Genomic DNA, 23322 nt, shown 5'->3' with positions numbered 1-23322 from the left:
GCCTCCTGGGTTCGGGCAATTCTCCTGCCTCAGCCTCCTGAGAAGCTGGGATTACAGGCACGCGCCACCATGCCTAGCTAATTTTTTGTAGTTTTAGTAGAGACAGGGTTTCACCATGTTGACCAGGATGGTCTTGATCTCTCGACCTCGTGATCCACCCGCCTTGGCCTCCCAAAATGTTGGGATTACAGGCGTGAGCCACTGCGCCCGGCCTATTTCTAATTTGTATAGTCAGTAAAAATTGATTCTAAAACTCAATTGTTTCGTGAATCAGATTCCAACCAAATCAAAGAGAAGAATAAAAAGTTAGGGCTTCATTAACCAGTTTATTTTTCCAGCAAAGTCCCATTAATGACCACATTTTCCCTGAGTGAAAATGCACTGCCTTTCTCTGAATTTTATTTTGTAGTCGTTGCAATAATTGCTTGGTGTATTTTTCTGACTCCCAGTGCTTTTACATTTCTCATTCTCAAAATGCTGGCTCCTGATGGTTGTTCTCTTGAAATAGTCTTCAGATGTTTATCGTTCTTCGCCAAGGACCAGGCACCTGGAGACCATTGCTGCTTATAATGCTGCTCACGAGGGCCCGAGGATAAGCAGGGAGCAGTATGAGAGGCCGTACTTGACTCAGTGGTGGAGGTGGTGGTGGTACGGGGCTCTCTTTGAGGTTTGAACTCCAAAGCTTGTTTTAAACCTTGGCTCTGAGCTGAAGTCTGAGTCATGCTTGGGTGCCGTCTTCTATCAGCAGAACCATCCTCTTGCTTTTGCCACTTCGAATCAAAGAAAGCCTCACAGGTATTGTGGAACTCAGGAGGGATCTGCATCATTTACAGTCAGAGCAGAATACAGATGCCACACTCAATTTGTTTAATTTGAAGAGAGTTCAGTAAAAGGGCTATTTACAAAAGTGTGGACGGTGCATGAAAACAAGAAATGGTATCCTGGAGCTAGTAGCAGCTGCGGGTAGCTACCACCACCTGTGACCCCCGAAGGAGGAAGGTGGGGCAATTTCTGGAGTCTGGAGGTAGGCTGTATGGAGAGAGCCATGGGGAGAGGGTTGCTTAGCAGAAGCTGTGACCTTCAGTTTAGTGATACAGCCAGCCCACAGTGAGCAGCAGAAAGGGAAGAGGGTCGGGGGAGTCAATAGCCCTGTCTTGATCTTGTTTCCACTCATCTCCTGCCTGTGTTGTCGATTGGCCAAACCCACCTGGAAACCAGATGACTGGGAAGCTCACCGTACAGTCCAAACAGTCTGCTTCCCAGGGCTTTGTGCAGAGCAGAGAGTAGATCTTAAGGGGTGAGCGGAAGACCAGAATTCAAAGAATTTTACAGCTGGAAGAGACTTCAAGAACCAGTCCATTTCTCTTATTTCACAGATCAGGAAATAGAGCCACAGGCTTTGTTGGGAGCAGAATTGTAATGGCCTAACAATTTCCTCAGTCTGTGGGCTTTCTACCCCACTGCTTATCCTGTAATTTGGGGGGAAGGGCAAGAACAACTAGAGAGTAAATCTTCAACTTGTAATGAATGCTCTGAATACGTGCTCAGTTCCACAGGTAACATTAGAGGGATTTTAATGAGTTCTCAATTCGTTTATGCTTAGTTATGTGGCTAACAACTATGTATGTTGGTGGGAATAATATGACGGCATTTTATATTAGGAAATGTGTGATTGCATCTGTAGTTGGCCTGAGAACCAGCCAGCTGAGATAATGCAGCTTTGGTTCCCTGTTGACACTGGCCTAGCTACAGGGCTCTTTGAGGTAGGAACTCAAAAGCTTGTTTTAAACCTTGGCTCTGAGGTGAAGTCTGAGTCATGCTTGGGAACCATGTTCCATCAGCAGAACCACCCCATAACTCAGAGACCAAGGAAAAGAGGGCTAATTTGAGTTCACTCACATGCAACACTCGTATACACATTGATTTGCACATACGCATATGCATCCAGATACATAGGCAATTACCAACTAACAACACTGACCTAGGAATGACCCCTATATATTAAGAAGTTGGAAATGGTGCAGCTGTTTATGGTATTGCCCTTCTGTTTTAGTAACCCTTGGGAAATGAAAGACCTAGAACAGTGCCTTTGTTCATGATCAGTGGAGTTAGAGAGTTGCAACTCATTATTGGTCTGGTTCATTCATTTATGTCACTAACAAATGTTTGTTGTGCTCCTACCATATGCCACATGCTTTGCTAAGTACTGAAGATAGATAAATAAGACACATTCCCTGCCTCATTTCATTAGGGTGTGCAAGAAAAGCCTTGTTACTAGCAAAAGCAGTGAGTGTGGGTTCTGCATTTCCTGTACTTCTATACTCCTTTCCAGTACTGTGATTGAAGATGTGGATTCCAAATCTTAAGGATGACTATTCTGACACAGCTGAAGCTGTCTTATTACTTTGTATAAAATTTGGTGGTGGTTTGGTGGCTGGTAGGAGGGAGGGAGCGAGGGAGTAGGTGCTGGCTCTCCCTGGGATTAGAATTTAAGTATTGTTTACATTAGCCATGAGATTGCCACTTATAGACTTTTTAAAATAACCTATTTCTAAGGTCAGTAGAAATTGTGCTAAAGCCAAGGAGGGAGTTGGGAGGGAAGGAGCTCTTTGACTCCTTTCTAAGTAATTGGAGTCAAAAGAAGCTCCTTATCTGCCTCTGAACAGAATATATTCACATTCAATGAATAAATATCAGGTAACTGCATTGTGCTAGATGCTTTCAAGTAAATTGTTTAATATGCACAACAACTCTGTCAGGTGAGGATAATAATCCCCATTTTATAAAGAAGAAAATGAGGTCTAGGTAATTTAAGTTACTCTCTTCCTTCGCCCCCAAGATAAGTGTCAAAGCCAGGTTTGAATTCTAGCTCTTTTAACTTCAGGTCCTTGCTTTCTCCACTAGATCATAGGGATCTTCTAAATGATATTTTATTACTTTTGTAATTTCAGTCTGTCGTTTTCACTACTATTTCCTACTCATCTGTTCGTCCTTAGCTCGTTACTCTCCTGATCTCCCGGGTAGCACTGGGCATGCTCCGTCATAGCCCTTCTCACATGATACAGATTTCCTGTTTGTCTGTCTTGGTCACTAGTCTAATGGCTGCTTGGAGATTGGGTCCCATTCCCATTCTGTGTTGGATCCTGTCTCCTAACACGTTCCCTGGCACGTGGAAAATGTTCAACAAACATTTATCAAATGAATCAGTCGTAGTGATTCTGCGAAGGCAGTAGTTATCTCATATTTTACAGATAAGGGACTTAGGGTTAGAGAGGTAAAGATCACACAGCAGATTAAGAAGAAATGTTAAATGTGAGTCCATTAACTCGAAAGCTTTGCTCTCTCCATCACAAAATAACATGATTATTATTGCAAAAGAGGCTTTGTTGAGGTTTGCAGTGGCTTGGAATACGTTTAGGCTACAAAACAAATTGTTTTGGGGGTTGGGGCTTGGAATTAGCCTTCTTCAACACCTACATTTTGTTTTTTTCCTTTGAGTTTTATTTTCAAGTTCTGGGATACATGTGCAGGATGTGCAGGTTTGTTACACAGGTAAACTTATAAATGAGTGCTGAACGATGAGAACACATGGATACATGGAGAGGGGAAAATACACACTGGGGCCTGTGGGGAAGGGAGGGGGTGAGGGAGGGAAGCATCGGGAAGAATAGCTAACGGATGCTGGGCGTAATACCAAGGTGATGGGTTGATCTGTGCAGCAAACTACTATGCCACACGTTTACCTATGTAACACCTACATTTTAAGTCTCCTCGAGTGCAGGCTGTTTATCTGCAGCTCAGAACACCACTGTTTTCTGGGTAGATGCCTATAGGTTTGGTGGTCTGTCCCCTATTCCCTGCTCTCTGTAGTCCTTCCAGTATCTTCCTGCGACTCCTTCCCAGTTGAGATTTTCCTGTTGCCCTGCTCCTGTGCTTCTCCTTTAATCATCTGCTTATTTTCACTGCCCGACTCCCTCTTAATAGACAGCGACAAGCCAATAATTTTTATTAACACTTGAAAATGCTATTTTGCTGTTAAACCAATACACACAATTGCCCTAATCTGCTGCCAAATGATAATAATCAGAATCAGGTTTCAAAAGGTTTGGATTTCAGCAGAGCTGCCCACACTGTCCTTGGAGGCATATAAATTAATTATAATTAAGAACCGTGTGCAGATATTAGGAGAGAAACTGAACAATTTTGATGTCTGCTCTTACAGAATATTAAGGAAAAAAGAAAAACCCATGAGTGTTTGCTGCTGGTAAGAGTACTGATAATCATCTACGTTTGTATTACAAATTTCTATTAAAATGCGCACGTGTAAAGTGATTTATAATCCTTTATTAGTTATCTGTACAAACCTTGTATCAAGAATCTGGGTGACAGTAGAAGTGATACTTCTGCTTTGTGCATACACCAGGAAAGAACAGCTCAGATAGAAAAACCTGGCTTGAGCCACTGGAAGTGTTGTAAGGACAAGGAAGAAGCCCAGGTGACAGGTCTGGTTGAACTAAGAACGAGAAGACTTTTATTCAGGAGAGGTTCAAGGAAAGATTTGGCAGAAATATTGCTGCCAAGAAATCCAGTACCTCCTTTGCTCTTTGCAGTGATGGGGCCATCTTCTCCTAGGGGTCTACAGGAGCTGGGGGTCTTAAGAAGAGCATCCTTACATGCATTGTGTAGGAGGACTTGATGGTTTATCTGCTGGCTCAGAGATTTAGATAATCAAAGCCTGTCTCTTTCCCCTCTCTCCCATCTGTCCTGCTCCTCTCTGATCAAATATTTTCCCAGAAACAGCTTTAATGAAGGCTTTGATTTTCTGTTTCCATTATTTGTATGGCTGTGATATGTTGAAATCAATTTAAGGTTAATTTCCTGCAGGACTATATTTAGGTGAGTACCCCAACTCCAGGACTAAGGAGCCCTGTTTATTGTCATATGGGTCACTCAGTGAGAAATGAATTGGTCATGTTTCTAGCATGTCCAGAGAGATATTTCTTTCTCCACTGGTTTCATAGGGGCACAGTCTCAGTCCCTGCCTCCATACCCCAGACTCTCAAGATTTCTTATCTTGCTCCTTTCTGAAGAAAGAGCAGGGGCAAGGGAGCTCAAAAGCTTGAAAAGAGTAATGGATGATGGTAACAGTGTGAGAGGGAGGAAAATAACAACATAGAAGTGTAGGATCTAAGTTAATTGAAATCAAAGGTTGGTGCCTTTTATGTATTATTTCTTCAGACTTGGATGATATTTAGTAGTTTAGCAGACACTCAGTGCATTTAGAGGATTGAAATTGGATTTTCAAATGCTCTGAATGTATAGATGCCAGTGGACAAAAATAGATAGTGGTCTTGTACTTAATGGTGACATTGAAAAGTTGATGTTTGTCATCTGTGGTACTCACATTTCCTACCTCAGATGTTGATAAACACATTTATTGCCTAAGTTAAACATTCTGACTCAAGATCACTTCTTTGATTCAACATTTGCCCTGCTCCTCTATATTTAAATTTAAAAGGTGTAACTTAAAGGCTTAGTTGACTTGGAACTTAAAATTCTTAAAAATATATTAATTAAAAATTATTTTGGATCTGTTCTGCAGAATTGAGTCAACCATGTGCTTCTCCAGTCCATAGACACTTTCATTTTAGGTTCAGATAAGGACATTGTGTTTAATAGTTCTTTGTGTACATTTATCCTTTCTTATACATTTTAGAATAAGTTTATAACATTTCCTTTAAAATCTTACTATTATTTTGGTAAGAATTGGCTTGAAATGGTAGAAAATAGAATTTAAAATACTATGATACCGTATTCATGAATGTAGTATATGGTTACATTGTTTGGGTCTTCTTTTAAATCTTTTAATAATGTTTTCAAATTTTCTCTGTGGAGGCCTTGTTAAGACTTTTGATAATTCCTAAACAGATTACAGTAGTTTTTGCCATTATGAATATTAAATTTCCTTGTAGATTAAAAGTATTAATGTTTTCTAAGAGGATCATTTATCTAGCAACTTTGCTTTTCTCATATTAACTTGCATAGTTTTAAAGTTCAATTGGGTTCTCTATGTAGACAATCATATTGTCTTCATGTAATGCCAGTTTTCCTCTTTTTGTTTCCTATCATTAAAGCTTTTGCTTTCCTGACTTTTTTGTTTATCAGAATTTCCAGTAGTACTGATAACATTAACCTTGCCTTTTTCTCAATATCAAAGGGAATGGGAACTAAAGTTTTTGGATGTACCCACCAGGTAAAGACTAGCAGTCTCTTTATTTCCTATTATCAAAAAGTTTTTCTTTTTAATTTGTTTGTTTTAAACACAATTTAATATTTGTGTCATACATGAGTGTTTCCCTTAAGTGTGTTATCTTCATTTTTTTTGAGATATTCATATAAATATCTCAGTTCTTTAATGTGGTGAATTATTTGATATATATGCTGAAGTTAAGCCATTCTTGCATTTCAGGTGTAAAACACAATTGATCATGGTGGTGATGATCACTTTGAAAAATATACTATGTTTTAGTTAGGTAATTTTTAAGGTTTTTTTTTGCTTTTATGTCCATAAGTGGAAGGGATTTATAATAATCTTTTCTTATACTATACTTATCTAAATCTAGAATCAAGCTATTCTTCTTTTTCTTTTTGTTCCACTTTTACGAGCAAGGCTTGTTTCTTCCTTACAAGTTTGATATACTTAATCTATAAAACCATCTATATCAGTTTTGCTTCTTTTTATTTTGGCAGAGGTGGGGTGAGGTGGGGGGATGATTGGGTAGGGAGTGAAGGAGTCAGGGTGGGGGGCAGTTTTGATGAATTAGGGTTGTGGGCTTCAATAACAATTTTTAAATTTTCTAAAACTTAATTTGAATGTTCTACATTCTTTTAAGTCCCTTTCCATATTTGCTGTTCTTATTGGATATTACACATGAAATGAAAAAGTAACTAGTTTACATAATATTCATTATTTCAAAATTTTTATTATATGTCATTTTCTCTTTGATTTGCATTTTCTCTACCTTTTTCTTGATTCATCTTCTCAGAACTTTGTTTTCTAAAAGATCAGCTTTGGTTTTTTTTTTTTTTTTTTTTTTTTTTTTTTTTTTTTTTTTTTTTTTTTTTTTTTTTTTTTTTTTTTTTTATTAGGGTTGACTGTCAAGTTTCTAATGCAATAACTGAAAATTTAATTATTATATTTTATTTTCTTGGTTTCTTATAAATGTATATTTATACGAAAAGATATATTTTTCTTTCTAAGCTTTTAATTGTGCTGGATAAATTCTGACATTTAGTATTTTGATTGTTATTCTGTTCAGAGGAATTTTTAATTTCCCTTATGATTTCCTTTTTAACCTTATAGTTATTTAATCACAAAGTTTAAAAAAAATTTAAATATGTAGTATTTTTAGCTACCTTTAAAAATGTACTTTTAATCACATTATAGAAAAATGACGATTTTATATTGATTCTTTAAAATCTGACATTTTTGTAGATTTAATATTTTTCATATATATACTTGAACATCTGTTCACTGTTCTATATGCATTTCTAGGTATGTGAACTAGTTCAAACTTATAACTCATGCTTTAAAAGAATATCTTTAATGTCTTAGTTAATAAGATCTTTTGTCAGTTGGATTTGTCTGTTTCTCCCCATGAAAACTTTATGTTGCCTTATATATGAAAAGTCCATATTTTAATCTCATATGTGTTCATAATGATTGCATCTTCCTGGTACCAGTATGTGATACCACTTAATGTCCCTTTTGGTGTTTTTGCCTTTGAATTTTATTTTGTCTTATATTAAAATTTTGATAGATACTACCACTTTGACCTCCAAAAAGGTGATACTCATTTATACTTCTCTTGACTTTCATTATATGAGAGAATTCTTGTTTCCCCACTCTCTATTGTGACACATTTTAAGCCTATGTTCCCTAACTTTGCGTCTTTATTGGTAGCTTGGGAAACTGGACCTGATGCATAGTTCTGGCATTTTAATCTTAATTTCACTCACTGTCTGTCATATTCCAGTCATAGTCTCCTTAATTGAATCACTCCAAACAACATCCTGACTGCATTAAAAGACGGTGCTTGGAATATTTTTGACTTAATTATTGATTAAGTCACATTTATCCTTCCAGTTGGGGTTGTCCCAGGACTCAGTTTTCTAAGGACAGGGTTAGCCTGGCTTCTCACCCAGGTGTGTCTTCCCTTAGAGTCTGCTTTATGTGAAGTGTAGACTGTTCCTGCTGTAGTTACCCTGTACCATTTACCAGCATGAAGATAAGCTCCTATGGCTTTCTGTTTCCTGTGGATCTAGGGATCACTCAGCCCAAGCTTCAAGGACGAAAAGAGCCAGATAAGTGAACAGTCAGCTCTCTAATTTTCCTGCTTTGTTGCTAGTACTGCTTGTGCACCCTGGTTCCTGAGTTCATGGCATGATTTGGATATGCTGAGCTCCACTGATTCCCAATACTGGCCCTGGCCTGAGTGACTCTTGAATTCATCTACATGACTAGCAAGCTGTCAGTGGAGGTCGCTGCTACCCTGAGGCCATTATGTGACATCTTTTTCAGGGAGTTACATTGCTCAGGGAACTAATACCTCTTGGCCCCTACAAGGTTCCTCTTAACATTCTTCTCAGCTTCTGTCTGCCATTTTTTCACCCTCACCTCCCACATGCTCACTTTGTGCTATCATAAATAACTAGGCTCCTTGAACAGCTTCTATAGAAGCTTAAATGTAATATCCTTTGCATCTGTGAGTATTTTAGATTCTTCAAAGCACTTCCATATACATATTTTTATTTGATCTTTACAAAAACCTTTGGGCTATGTAGGTTAGGTATATTATCCTGATTTCACCGATGATAGCACAGAGATGGTGGTTTGGTGACTGGCCCATCCTCAGGCACTGTGTTAATGGAGAGCTAGTATTAAAATACAACTTGGTTTTGGTTGATGATTTCATTCATTCATTCATTCACTCATATTATACTGAGAGGCCCCAGAAGGGAAACAGCAAGGGCTTTGGAGCCAGACAAACTTGGGTTTGAAAATTGATGCCATCCCTTATTAGCTGTGTAATCTTGGTCATGTACTTAACTCTCAGTTTTCTCATTTGTAATGAAGGGAAAGTATGACTTACAATGTTTTTGTGAGTGTCTAATCATGAAAATTACCTGGCAATAATAGTTTCTGGCGCACAGCAGGTTGAACTGTTGCAGGTCAAAAATGGTCAAATATTGATAATTTTATGTGGTTCATCCTAAAGGTAGAAACTCAAATATTGGCTCCATTTATTGAGTCCTTCCTTATTGCATATGAGGCACTGTTAGAGCTCAAGAATGTGATAAAAGTGAGGCAACATCTTCCTTGTGTGTCTATGTCTGTATAGTCTTCTAGACCATGGTCCTGAAGGATAGCATCTGTATCTGTTGGATCCTCATCACCAAAAAAAAAAAAAAAAAAAAAAAAAAAAAAAAAAAAAAAAAAAAAAAAAAAAAAAAAAAAAAAAAATCACTAGGTTGTAAGTGCTCAATAAATGCTTACTGAACTGAAAACGTCCCTGCTCACCAGGAGGTTATCAACTAAAGTATGTGGACACATCATCACATATTGATAATAAGAGATTATATATATTTAAATAGACACATTCAGGCTATGGTGAGAGCCCAAAGGAAGCAATGCTCAATTCTACAGGGGAGGGTAAGTGCAGTGAATGGGATGGTGGGAGCAAGACTTACCATGGTCTCTGTGAGGAAGGGAGCAAAGCCACTCTGCTTATCTTGGGCTACATGCTTTCTTTCAATGAATCTCCTTTAAATGTCTGAAATTGAGTTTGTATTCAAAGTAGCCTCTTTGTCTCACAGCCCCTCTGTTCCTGGTATCTCCCATAATGTATTGCTTTGTAAAGTGCTTTGCTGTATCCTGAGTATAAATGAGATGCTCTGTAAAAGCAGATACTATTCTTTGGGTGTCACAACTAGCCATTGCATAGCAAAATATAATATATTGTGTGAGACAAAATAGAGGAACACAAGAGATATTTCAGAGAGAGCAAATAAAACATCAAAGTGGGAGAGTGTGGAGTGCATTAAAGTTAATAAACTGTCATGGCAGAGTGGGCCACTTTTAAATGTGAAGGAGACTAATTTAGTGACTTGTAACTATAGGATTGGAATACCATTGGAATGAAGTTAGCCTATAGTTGTGACAAATGCTAAATCTTTTGGCTTTTTTTGAGAACCAGTCCTTGGAATTGAACAGATTGTGAGTGTGTGTGTCTGTCTGTGTGTTTGTATTTTGTCCACAGGTCTTTGTGGCAAACCCCTTCTGCCTTCCTCTGACTATATCAGTACGACTCAATTGTCTGTCTAGTGTTGCTTTCCTTTAAGTTCTAGGAGGAGGAATTCAGGCCCTGGTTCTCCTCCTAAATTCGGTACAGCCCATCAGCAGATGTTTCCAGGGCTCGTGGAGTCATTCCCTGTTTTCATAGAGACACGGAGACCAGAAAACTGTCAGGAGTAAACTTTTCTCAGGCATGAACCACTGAGCTACTCATCTTATTTGCGAGGGACAGACAAGGCAATCAATACAGGTCTCCTTCTTGGCAGTGTTGAAGGATGACTACACCAGTAAGAGTTCCAAAATGTTTTCTGCCAAGAACTGGATTGGATTTTGTGCTTCTTCAGCCGCAAAATGTCCCGAGCATCTTACTCCCAAATCATTAATGCCCTTTGCAGTCAAGACTAACTGCTCATCTCAAACACTTCCTTATCTTTATTGAATACCTTCAAGATTTTTAAAAATTAGCTAAACTCGCAACATTTTTAGATTTTTAATCTCTCACCTTTTTATTTGAAACAAGCAAAAGATCGGAAACAGCATCCTTAGTTGCATGCTTTCTCTCTCTCTGTAGAAGAATGAGAATCTGGTTTTGGTTCTGGGCACAATTTGTAGAATATTTCCTTGGAGTATTAAAATGCTGTGTTTATGTATTGGCATGCTGGTGTTATAATGCCATTGACCTTGGATAATTACATAACTGTGTTGAGCTTCTGTTTTTCTATTTGAGAAATGGGAATAAAGTGTCTAATTTATAGGGTGTCCATGAATATCAGAGAGATTATATATGAGGAAATGCCTAACATAGTGTACAGCATATAAAAAATGTACAATAAATAATGTATTTTAATTTTTAATTTTTGTTTGGATTCGGGCAGTACATGTGTGCTTTTGTTACATGGATATATTGTATAGTGGTGAAGCTGGGCTTTTCAGTGTAGCCATCACCTGAATAGTGAGCATTATTTAAAATAAAGCAACATAAGCAGAACTAGTTATATTAAAATAAGAGGAGCTCTTAGAGAATGAGGAGAAGCATAAAGAGAGATGACCACGGCTTATATTCTGTAGAACATTGTGTCCTTAGTCCGGTGCATAAAGTAAGATCTAGGGTCATGTGTGGAAGTAAAAAGGAAGGAGTTCTTTGTAGGTAAAAGCTGATAAATTATATGAAAAGATGGTGTCAGTTATTTTAGGGAAGTCACGGCTATAGGATGGCATCAGGAAAAAAAAAAAAAGGAACATTTTCCAGATGTGACTCTAACATTACTTCGGCTGCTAATAGTGTTTGTTTAAGTTTCTGTATTTTGGTGCATAAACAGACTGGAGTAATATGTATTCCTTATAATAATTGGTAATCTGAGAGGCAGTTCCATGTAGTGTAATGGAACACAAATTGGAATACAAAAGTCAGAAGATCTGGGTTCAGGTTTATTTCACTGAATTGATTGGTTCATGGTCTTAGAACACTTAGCTTCTTTGAGGCTTGGCTTCCACATTTATAAAATGAGGATAATAATGTTTTTCTTTTTTTATTCCCTGCTGGGTTATTGTAAGGATCAATTGAGACAATGATTTAAAAATACTAGTCATGTATCAGTTGTTTTTGCAATTTAGTATTAAGAGCCAGATATTAACAGGGTTACCAAAGAATTTTTCTGGCTGTTGTCCTCATTGAGGCAAATGTAAGATGAGGCAGCAAGAATGCAGGGCTTGTGTACCTGTTGCCCCGACATCCAGCTTGTCCAGCCCATGTTCTGTTGCTCACCTCTGCTGAGCACGTTTTTCTGCTCACTTGGCCTGGCGTTGCCGTCCCTCAGCCCAAGAACAGTTCAAGGGTGGCTGTAACAGAAGGTCTAGGAGTCCTGCAGCAACAGCAAGTGCCCGGAGAGTCGTGTGTGTGGACTCGCCTGGCCACCTGGACCACTCACATCCTCTTTTCCTCTTCTGTCTCTGTCTCTAGCTGCCAATGACTATAGCAATAGCACCTTTTATTGCCTTGCTCACGGATTTCTGAGGTTTTCGAAAGTTTCATTTTCTCTCATTCTGCAGAGCAAATACCAGAGATAAGAGAGTAGGCTGGTAGATGGAGTTGGGTTTGGTGCTCAATGAAAGGAAATAAGGTCCTTGAATTGCATTATCTAGCCTCTTCTAAGACAGGTTACGTGGTGTGGGTCCTATGTTAACACCCTGTCTCTTTGTGTTTGCAGGGAGTCGACGAGTTGAAGATGAAGCCCAGAGCAGAGTGCTGTTCTCCCAAGTTCTGGTTGGTGTTGGCTGTCCTGGCCGTGTCGGGCAGCAGAGCTCGTTCCCAGAAGAGTCCCCCGAGCATTGGCATTGCTGTCATCCTCGTGGGCACTTCCGACGAGGTGGCCATCAAGGATGCCCACGAGAAAGATGATTTCCACCATCTCTCCGTGGTGCCCCGGGTGGAGCTGGTAGCCATGAATGAGACTGACCCAAAGAGCATCATCACCCGCATTTGTGATCTCATGTCTGACAGGAAGATCCAGGGGGTGGTGTTTGCTGATGACACAGACCAGGAAGCCATCGCCCAGATCCTCGATTTCATTTCAGCACAGACTCTCACCCCCATCCTGGGCATCCACGGCGGCTCCTCTATGATAATGGCAGATAAGGTAAAAAGGGGCTGCAGCGAGAAGGGCTTGGGGGCTTGTACTAAGGACTAAACCATACATTTGTTTTCCTATAAAACTTGGTCGTTCATGATGAAAGGTAACCAGATTGCATTGAGAGTGTGGGTAGGCCAGTAATCAATCTTTTTTTTTTTTTTTGTAATTAATCTTTTAAAGATGAAAGTGAGGAAAAGGTGCTGGTGTCTAGAAGCTGCAATCATTTTGGAAAGGTTTACATGTCCACTTGTTTATAAATGGACTCACTGAAATGACTAAGGGATGTTGACATTTGTAGCTCTGGGATACATTTTCTTCAAATAGGTATATGAAAGGCATACTCTGTTTTTCCTTGGCAATACATGTTCTCCCCCATACTGTTTTCAAGATTATAAAAAGAAAAATCTCTTGAGGCACCTGATTTTTCTCCTTGAAGATACAAATGTTACAGGGAAATAATTTTTGCCAAGGAATTAATGCTTATCACACACATTGATCTGCACATCCAAATAGATTTTAATCCATGGAACCTGTAGCAACCTCATTTTCCCCATGCTTAGATTTGAAGGGAATGGTTCTTAATCTTGGATGCACATTCAAATCGCCTGAAGAGCTTTCAATACTGCTGATGTCTGAGTCCCACACTTAGGGATTCTGATTATTGGCCTGGGCGTCAGGATTTGTAAAAGTTCCTCAGGTGATTCTAGAGTGCAGTTAAGATTGATGGACAACCCCTGCTCTAAAGTCTCCAATAAATCCTAGCCTCTCCTGCATTCATGTTACGTTAATTGTTATATAACTAATTGCCACTTGACATTGGGGCTTAATTTCTAACTGCATAAAAAAGTGTTTTATTCTGGTTCCGGTTGTTTCATTTTTACATATTATCAGTTATTCAGTTATTTTCCTTGCTTTACTGATTATCGTTCATTGCTTAGATACAGCGCTTAGTGCATATGCACTGTCCATTGCAGCCATTCATGTCTTAGAATAATTTGTTTCACCACAAGTGCTATATTTACCATTTTTCATCACTTTGGGTTTTTACAATTGTCATTGTCGTCTTATACTTTTTATCACCACGCTCAAAACCGCCTTTAGTTTTGTACTTAGAAGACATGCTTTCCGGTTAATAATGTTTATAAACACCTTAAAACCTAGCACAGACACCGCATGCATGCTACCTGGCTAGTTGAGAACCACCGCAGTGGAGCGACCTGGCTGAGACTGAAAGAACCTTGCGTGACCGCTACCGCCATCTGTCGGCAGCAGGCAGAGATGCCTAGCTTCTGCTTCAGAGCTTCCCTTCAGTTTAGGAAAGGTCAAGTTGAAAGTGTTGAGGAAAGACATTCCATTATCATATGAGAAATATATCCTTCCATTTACGTGGGTGCAGGTACAGCTGTTAGAAAACAGGCACTAGCACAAATAGCCCGTGCTAAGGGAAGTGGGAAAAATAAGCAAAATGGAAAATATAGACTGACAGGCATAACCTACTGAGTTGTACTTCAGGTAGATTTTTCTTTAAACATGATTGTCCTTAGAAAATTTTACTTTAACAGTGGCAATTTGAGGGCACAATTTTGCATCAAAAGAATTCTGATATGGATAAAAGCAAATTTTAAAATTATCGGATAAGTGCATACTTACTTTGAGAGCACAGTAGGTAAAAATGATTTTTTTTCTCATGTGGGCTATTGTGCAACCTATATTATTTCTCCTCAGTAGAAAAGGTTATGCCTAACTAGCTGATTGCTTCTCTCTGGTGCCTTTTACAAATCCACAACATCAATGTTCCAATATGAAGTAAGATGCAGAGCATGTAGAGAGACTGAACTCTTTTTGTTCATTGATGTATCCTAGGGGCTCTGAGAATGTTCCCTATATGCCGGGAGCTTAGGGCTTTATATGCACTATTTTATTTAATACTCTTAACTACCTCGTGACCTAAGTGGTGTTGTTTAATCTTTATCTTACGGATGGGGAAACTGACACTCAGAGAGGTTAAATAACATATCCAAAATGCTATAGCTCATAAGTGGAAGCCAGGATTTTAACATTGGTTGCTAGCTCCAAAGGCTATGTGCTCTCTTGCCTCTCAAGGAAATGACGGGTTGTGGTCTCGTATATGTCACTGCCCTTCACTTTCTCCCTTGTTATATAGCATTGTGGGGGATGTCTTCTGACTGAAAGTGATCTATTATGTGATTCAGCGTCGGGCAATATTGGAATCTAACTACAAGAGAACATAACAAGGGTATGAAATGGTGGAGCCCTTGGGTGCAGCACAATTTCACAGAGGACTCATTGGCTATGGCCTTCTAGGAGTGAATAGGAGAACTGATACCAGTAAAGTGAATTCTTCTAGGTCACTATAATGAGATCTTCTCTGGTCACTTTCTTTCCCCTTGCTCCTGCCTTCATTGCTACCACACCCGAATATTCCATCATGTCTGGAATACATGGGGAGGTGGGCAATGACTTTTAGATGCTTTTCTAAAATAGCCTAAATATCTGACTTTTGACCTGAAAAGAATGGTTTCTAAGCAGCAAGAGGGAAAAGAAGAAAGAAAAATGTTCTAATAATGGAGATCCTGGAAAGTTGGAGGCTCAGACCCAGGGGCTTGATGCTGAATGGGTGGTGGCAGGAGCTACCTGGACAGAGCGTGTCAGCAAACTTCCCAGCAGCCATGCAGAGGAATGTTCGGGGGCTTCACGATTTGCATGAAGGCAAATAAAAAGAGTCCCTAGATCTCAGAGAAAAAAGCCTTTGGGACAAGTTTCAAAAATAAAACACCTCAAAACTAAGGGCAGGTTTTTTTTTTTTTTAATAGAAGTTTATTTTTAAGTACCATAACCATGTTTTACAAACATAGAATTGGGGACACACAGTTGGACAACCATTAATCAACAGGGGAATAGGACAAAACATTTGAAAGTGGAACTGATGCAGAAAGTCTAAGACATTGTGCTTGGCGCCATTGAAGGCTTATAGTAATCGTCTGAAGAATGATCAATAAGCCTTCTATTTTGCTCTCCCCTTCTCAGAGACAGGTAATTGCCAGTCTGTTTTAACTTAGGTTTTTGTTGTTAGTTTATTTCCGATGGAACCCACTTAGTAAGTGCTTTTCTGGAAGATTGCGTTGCAGGGATAAAATTTGTAATCAAGAAGTTTTTGATGCGGGAAAGACAGCTTTGTTCCCAAAACTTTTGACAACAGCACAGATACAGTTTGGCGGTTCAGCACCTGGTCAGATAGCATGTGCTCACTTTTTTGCATATGCCAATTAATCAGTAAAAACATTAATTAGCCGTCTGCTTTCTCAAAGAGGAAATGAGCTTTATACTATGGTGGAAAGAAGCATGGGGACCAGCAGCGTAGGGCTATTAAAAAATCAGAATTTAGAGTCCCAAGCTGGATTCAGGCATCACTTCCTAAATGTTGGAATCTGGACAAGTCACCAGTCCCTGCCTCTTGACCTTGGTTTCCTTGCCTGTATAATGGGAATAATAATATATTCATTACAGGGTTGTTGAGGATTAAATGAGGTGATACATCGCAAGTGCTTCACTAAAGTGTCCAGCATAACATTCAGCAGGTAAAGCTGAAGGCTGTGTGGAGCAGTTTGAAGAAAGTGAGGATGTATGCATCATGATGCAGGAAAAGAATGGGAATCGAAAAGCATTATGGACAATGGTAGGAAAAGCTCTAAATTGGAGACCACCCAAGAAGGGCATGTGGTTGAAACGTGAAAATCTGGTGAAAGGCTCTGAAGCGTGAGGTTGGGAGTCTTGGTCTTACCCCACCAGGGAAACTGAGGCTCACAAGTAGTATGGAAGCCTGCTGAAGCCACAAAGGGCATAGTCCCTTAAAGAAAATCTCTAACCTGGAAAGAATTCCTAGGTGCTTGTAACAGAAGAGTGTTTAGAATAGTAATCGTGAATGTTTAAAAATGTATGAGGTGCTTTTTGGCAGTTCCCCACCTGAGTATAAAGAGCCTATTTTATTTTGCCTTGTTATAATTGCTTTTATTCTCCCTGAGATCCAGGATTTAAGATGCCCATCTGAATCCGAATAATGAACTGAAACTATGTATATTTCCATTTCTTTCTAGGAGGTTTTTCTACTGATTGTCTGAAATCTTCCCTGGGCTTTGAGATTTTAGCTTAGAAAGGTTAAGTAACTAATCCAGGATATCACAGCACACTATTAGCAATGGGACTAGAATTCAATTCTCAGGAATACCTATTTTGAAACCCATGCTTTCTGTTGTACAATTCTGCTTCACAAAACATTGAACTAAGAATTATACTTTCCTGAATTTGAGTCTCCATTCTGATGAGTTTTGAAAATGTGGGCAAACACATTAGTTATACTGCATGATGCTCAGTTTGTAGTTTATGAGATATAAATTTTGCGTTCTGCCTTATACACCTTACATTTTGAAGATAAAATGAAATAAAGTATGTGGGAGATTTTAGAGCTGTATTGTGGCAAACAGACATTGTAGGCGAGGGAAATAAGGAGTAGTGATAGGCAGTGATAGAGTCAATGACAACTGTTTTGTTCTTGGCATTAGAACTAATGAAAATGGCTTGGGCAGAAAGTAGGAAGAAACGCGGAAAGGTAGAAGTGACAGTAGAAGCAGGCGAACGGATACAAGATATAATCTGTAATACTACAAGAATGGGGAAGAAAAAGGTATGCTGAGGGAAGAATCCGGGCCTGGAAATGGACGCATTGGTCAGGGCATAGCAGGGTACCTGAAATGTGCGTTACATTCTCTATCTTACTCCTCCTTAGAGGACATGCAAAAATATTCTTACAGTGGAGTCTGTTGTTATGATTCTTTCCTTTCTAAATTGATTCTTTGGGGGCTGGATGCGGTGGCTCACACCTGTAATCCCAGTACTTTGGGAGGCCGAAGCGGGCAGATCACCTTAAGTTAGTTCGAGACCAGCCTGGCCAACATGGTGAAACCTCGTCTCTACTAAAAATACAAAAATGAGCCAGGTATGGTGGTGTACACCTATAATCACAACTACTCTGGAGGCTGAGGTAGGAAAATTGCTTGAACCTGGGAGGCGGAGGTTGCAGTGAGCCAAGATCGTGCCACTACACTCCAGCCTGAGTGACAGAGCAAGACTCTGTCTCAAAAGAGAAAGAAAAACAAAAATAAATAAATAATAAATTACTTCTTTGGGAATGGATGCTTTCAGTAGCATTCTCATCTTCTGTACGGAAAGCCACATTTTGCAATCTAATTGGGGTTAGGAAGATGGCTCTATTCTTTTTGGCTTCATCTTCTTCCCCGCTTCCCCTATCTTCTACCCCTACTTGCTTAATGACTGTTAGTTTGGAGAGAGTAGATGGGCCAGCTGTGGTGTGTGACACTGGGAATAGACTATTGTCTTCCGTTGGCTCATATGGATTTGCATATCCAACATAATCTTGAAACCAAGATTGCTACATGTTACTCATACCTTACCCTACGCTTCTTCACTAATTTCTGATGTCTCTTAGATTGTTATTTTGCTTTTAGTTGTCTGTGATATTCCCTGGGATAGAATACTTTGGGAGCAAACTGTAGTGTTATGGCATTTCTTGGATGAGGGGTATTAAGATATAGAGGTAGGAAAAGTGAGAGGAAAAAAAACTAACATAATATGTCAGCTTTGAACCAGGCATGATATTAATGAGCATTTTAATTCTCATGCAGTCTCACGAGGGAAGTAGTAGTATTTCTTCTCTCTTGATGGGGAAACTAAATCGGAGATCGTTTATATACATTGACTAAAGTCACACATCTAGAACAACAGTGCGACTGAAATCTGAATTCAGATGTGCTTGACTTTAAAACTTTTTCCCAGTCCACACAGTGAGCCAGGGTAAAATTACCTGGAGTTCAGTTTCTTCTCTCAATGTTCCCTACTTCCTTGAACTATACTTCGGGGGAAGATGGGTAGGCAGTGCTACAGCTGTGTCTGGTTGGCTCTTTCCACCCGCTTCTGTGAAATGCATTTCTTGTTGGCCAGCACATCCTGTCTTTAAAAAATGGAGCTAGGATTTTCTTTAGGTGCAGTGTTCAATTAAGCCCAGAAATTGTTTTGACATTCACAGAAATACAGGCACTTGGTCTTGGAAAGTAATATACCAGCCATCACTTGTCATACATTTTCCAGGGACGTGCTGGTATGTAAGAGAAGGCAGCAGCACATGCAGAGAATGCAAACTTTGGAGCCAATGGGCTTCAGCTCTACCCATTCTCAGCCATGTGACCTTAGTTGGACTCTTCAGACTCTCTGAATCTTAAAATCTCCCTCTGTAAAGTGGAAACAAAAATAACACCCAGCTCACAGAGGGTAGCAAGCTTCATGATGCAGTGGGCCCACTGCATGGTAGACAGTTGATGCTCAGTATATGCCATCTTGCATTTTTAAAAACCAAACTTGTCCTAAATCATTTGAGGAAAGTGGATTCTAATTTTTCCTATTAACAGAAAGAGAAGATTTTGGGATGTTAACATGCTTCCATTTAGACACGGTAGATAAGCAATAGCTCAGTAGCTTCTTGGTGATGCCATTGCTGATTGTGACTTGATCAGAACTTATCAGGATTTTCAAAGCAGAGACATGAGATGATTTCAACCAACGGTGCACATAGGATATGAGTGTTGAAGACAAGTCAAGATCAATTTTTTAAAACAGCAGAATAAAATAGTGTTTGAATCAGAGTCACTCAGATTTGGAAGTGTTGGTATGTTTAAAAAAGTGAATTATTACTTGAAGAAAATATTAATGGTACTAGGTTAGAAGTAGTAAAATGTTATAGAGACCAGGAAATATAAATTTACTAAACGTTGCCAACCAATTTTACATTACATCGATGTTGCTGAAGAAACTTGAATTATGGTTTCTATACCAAGAGTATATTCTTGTTCCTCTTTCTGAGACTTCTGTGATTCTTTTTGTCTTATTGTTAGATCTACATTTTATTGAAAATTGTATTTTGATTCTGTAATTTAAGGGTCTAGCATGCAGGAGAGTAACACTAAAGGTGGTTATTTTTAGTCTATCTTTCTGAGTACAATAAATGCTTATTGCTATAATTCTGTTTTCCACAAAGATCTGATTATTGTAAATTACGAGGTTATGATGAGAAAGACTAATAATGATTGATCATTTACTTTTGTCAAACTCTGAGCTAGTCACCTTATATGAGCTAGTCATCTTATATATGTTTTCTCATTTAATGTTTTCATTGAATTTAGGAAGTAACATATTTTATCTCTGAGATATTTAGAGATGAGGAAACTATAGATCAGAGAGGTTAACTCTGTGGCCCAAGACCTTTAGGTAGTGATTGGCTCACAGTAGCTTAAACAAATGAGTCTGTGGGTGTCTCAGAACAAAGAGTCTGGAGACAGAGGCTGCTGGGGCTGGTGCAGTGGCTCAGTGATGTCAGGGGTGACATCTGGGGTTCTCCTGGCATTTTGTCATGGTTGGAAGGTGGCTGCCCCAGCTTTAGTCATCCATCATGCTCATACTTAACGAAGGAAAAAGCAGTGGGTCGATATTGGATTAGAAAAAGTCTTCCCCGCGTCCTTGATTTCATGAGCCCAGACAATGTGACATGGGCAACCCTGTGGGTGTTGTAAGTCTCCCTGGTGGAGGTGACAAGGCGGGAAGGGGTGGGAATGGCTTTGGGGCCAGTCAACAGACAGTGTAGTCTACAGACAACGTGTCTCAGAGGAAGTAACATCCTAGGAATTCAACCAATGCCTGTATGAGTCAAAGCCCAAACATCCTGCATCTCCCTTGTCTCACACCAAACCCTCTTCTGTGTCCTTAGTCCAGTCTTCTCAACAAGTCCTCCAGACCTCTGATCTTGGTTCATCAGTCATTTCCTTTTTTTCTTAACTATCAACTTATTCCTCTTTACTGGTATCTTCCCTTTTAGGGATTCTTAGAAGATGTTTGGAAGTGTATGGGGGTGATTTTTGGAGGTCATAATAATGTGTGTGTGTGCGTGCGTGCGCCACAGGCATTAAGAACTCAGAGAACAGGCATGTTAAGTGGCCTATAATATATGCGTTAGCACCCACTGTCAAGAATGGTCTTACCCAAAATATCAGTTGTGCAACCAAAATACCAATTATCACTGTGGCCCATAAATGTGCTCAAATCACTCTCATCTTATTAAACAAACATGAAAGCTTTCCTTAGTGCTCATTCTTCCTCCTTGTCTCCTTCTTTTCACAGTTCATCTCCTTAAAGGGTAGTCTGAAATTGCCTTTTGTACTTCCTCATCTCTCACTTCTCCAAAGTGCCAAATCCAATGGACTTTTCAAGTTGTTCTTGACCTTCTGCAGCACTGAACACTGTTGACCCTTTTAGTGCTAGTCACAAAAATTACGATGACAAGACCAATTAGATTTGTCACAGATTTGGTGACAGCAGCAATGAGAATGCTTAGACTTAAGAATGTGGGTGGGTCATATAGGTGGAAATGTCTAGTAAGGACTTGGATTTGGGCGTGGAGGTAGAGAGAATGATTTGGACTGGACATGTAGCTAGGAGCCTCATTTGCAAGGACAGGTTAGCTAAAACCATGAGAGTAGATGAGATGGCTCAGAGTGAACAGTGGAATGAGGAGAGAAATGGGTCAAGGGCAGAACCCTGGCTGCCCCACCATTTGAGGGATGGCCAGGGGAGGTGCAAGGTACAGATGATAAAGGAGCTAAGACAAAATTATCAGACAGATAAGACACGAACAAGAAGAGCAAGGAAAGAGAAGCATTGTAGGAACCAAGGGTTCTAAAATGGGAGTTACTTCTCAGTCTGGAGATCAGCTTAGGGCCCTCTCTTCTCCAACAGTAATGGGGCCTTGTTAGTTCCACCTTCTTAGTAGCTTCAATTGGTTCTCACAACTCCATGCACACTGCAGTGACCCAAGGGCTGGCACTCATTCTCTCTTGTCTGCGCTGCCACATGGAAACGTACCTGTGATTCTTTAGCAACTCAGATCTGATTATTACTTTTTTGCTTAGCTGCCCTGCCTTCCTTCAGCTTGGAATGCAGTGCCGTCTTTAATCTGGTCCCAGGATACCTCTCCAGGATTTCTCTTAACCTCCCTGCCCTTGAGCAGCAATGTCAAGCCACATAAATTATTTAGAGCTCCCCAAATGGTTCTGACTGTTTTACGTCTCTACACTTTTTTCTGTGCCACCTCCTCTTCTTAGAAGTCCTCGTCCTTGCCCACCCCAAAATGTCTATTCATTTTATCAGAGAATTCCTGCCATTTCTTCTGGGCACCCTTTTCTGACTCCCATCTTCATTTAATTTGCCATTTCTTTTCTTGCACTTCACCTGTGCCCTCTTCATGCTTTTATTATAACATCTGTCTCTTTCACTGTAGAGTGGGCTCATTGTGGGCCAGGGCTATGCTTTACAAATTTTGTCCTCTCAGCCCATAGTGTCAGGTGCATAGTAGCAGCTAACCTTTATTAAACAATCAACAGTTATTAAATTGTGCACTCTATACACACTGCAGTGGGTAGCATGAAGATAAGTCCATGTCTTAATCCCTGGAACCGTAAATGTGACCTTATTTGGATAAAGGCTCTTTGCAGATGTAATTAACATAAGGATCTCATGATGAGATCATCTTGAATTATTTGGGTGGGCCCTAAATTCAATGACAAGCTCTGAAAAGAGAAAGATGGAGACAAGAGAGACACAGAGGCAGGCCATGATGGAAGTAGAGGGACAGAAAGAAAGACTGAAAGGTGNGAAGAAGAGAAGACACAGACGCAGAGGAGAAACCCATGTGAAGAGAGGCAGAGGTGGCAGTTGTTGAGTTACAAGCTAAGAAAGCCACCAGAAGCTGGAAGAGGCAAGGAAGGAATCTCCCCTAGAACCCTAGAGTGCGACCCTCCCAGCACCTGGGTTTTAGGTTTCTGGCCTTCAGAACTGTGAGAGAATACATTTCTGTTGTTTTAAGCTCTGGAGTCTTCTGCAGGCTTAGGAAATGAATACACAAGCCACAGTTAAGTGAGCGAGTTCTGGAGTCTCACCGCCTCAGCCGTTTCCTGGTTCTGTCACCATTACTGTGTGACCTTTGGAAAATACCTTAACTTTTCTAATCCTTAGTTTCCTCATCTGTAAAATAATAATACAAATAGACCCTATTTTTTTCTGTTTTTCTGGTTTTGTTTTTATTTTTGTATTTTGAGACAGGGTCTCACTCTGTCACCCAGGCTGGAGTGCAGTGGCGTGATCTCTCATCGAAACATTTGCGTCCCAGGTTCAAGTGATTCTCCTGCCTTAGCATCCTGA

The 23322-nt window shown here is 39.7% G+C and overlaps 1 protein-coding gene across 1 annotated transcript in view; it reads left to right on the top strand.

The window, feature by feature from the left end:
- Positions 1 to 23322, top strand: part of GRIN2B (glutamate ionotropic receptor NMDA type subunit 2B) — a 420712-nt gene that overhangs the window by 111911 nt on the left and 285479 nt on the right. The window contains exon 4 of the mRNA XM_017528199.2: positions 12562 to 12990. Within this exon, the coding sequence (XP_017383688.1) occupies positions 12580 to 12990 (411 nt within the window). The 5' untranslated portion in view covers positions 12562 to 12579. The remainder of the gene's footprint in view (positions 1 to 12561; positions 12991 to 23322) is intronic.

Source organism: Cebus imitator, unplaced genomic scaffold (assembly GCF_001604975.1).
Source record: "Cebus imitator isolate Cc_AM_T3 unplaced genomic scaffold, Cebus_imitator-1.0 Scaffold2, whole genome shotgun sequence".
Taxonomy (NCBI): Eukaryota; Metazoa; Chordata; class Mammalia; order Primates; family Cebidae; genus Cebus; species Cebus imitator.
Note: the sequence above shows the minus strand (reverse complement) of the source record. Positions and strands in the feature narration are given on the sequence as shown.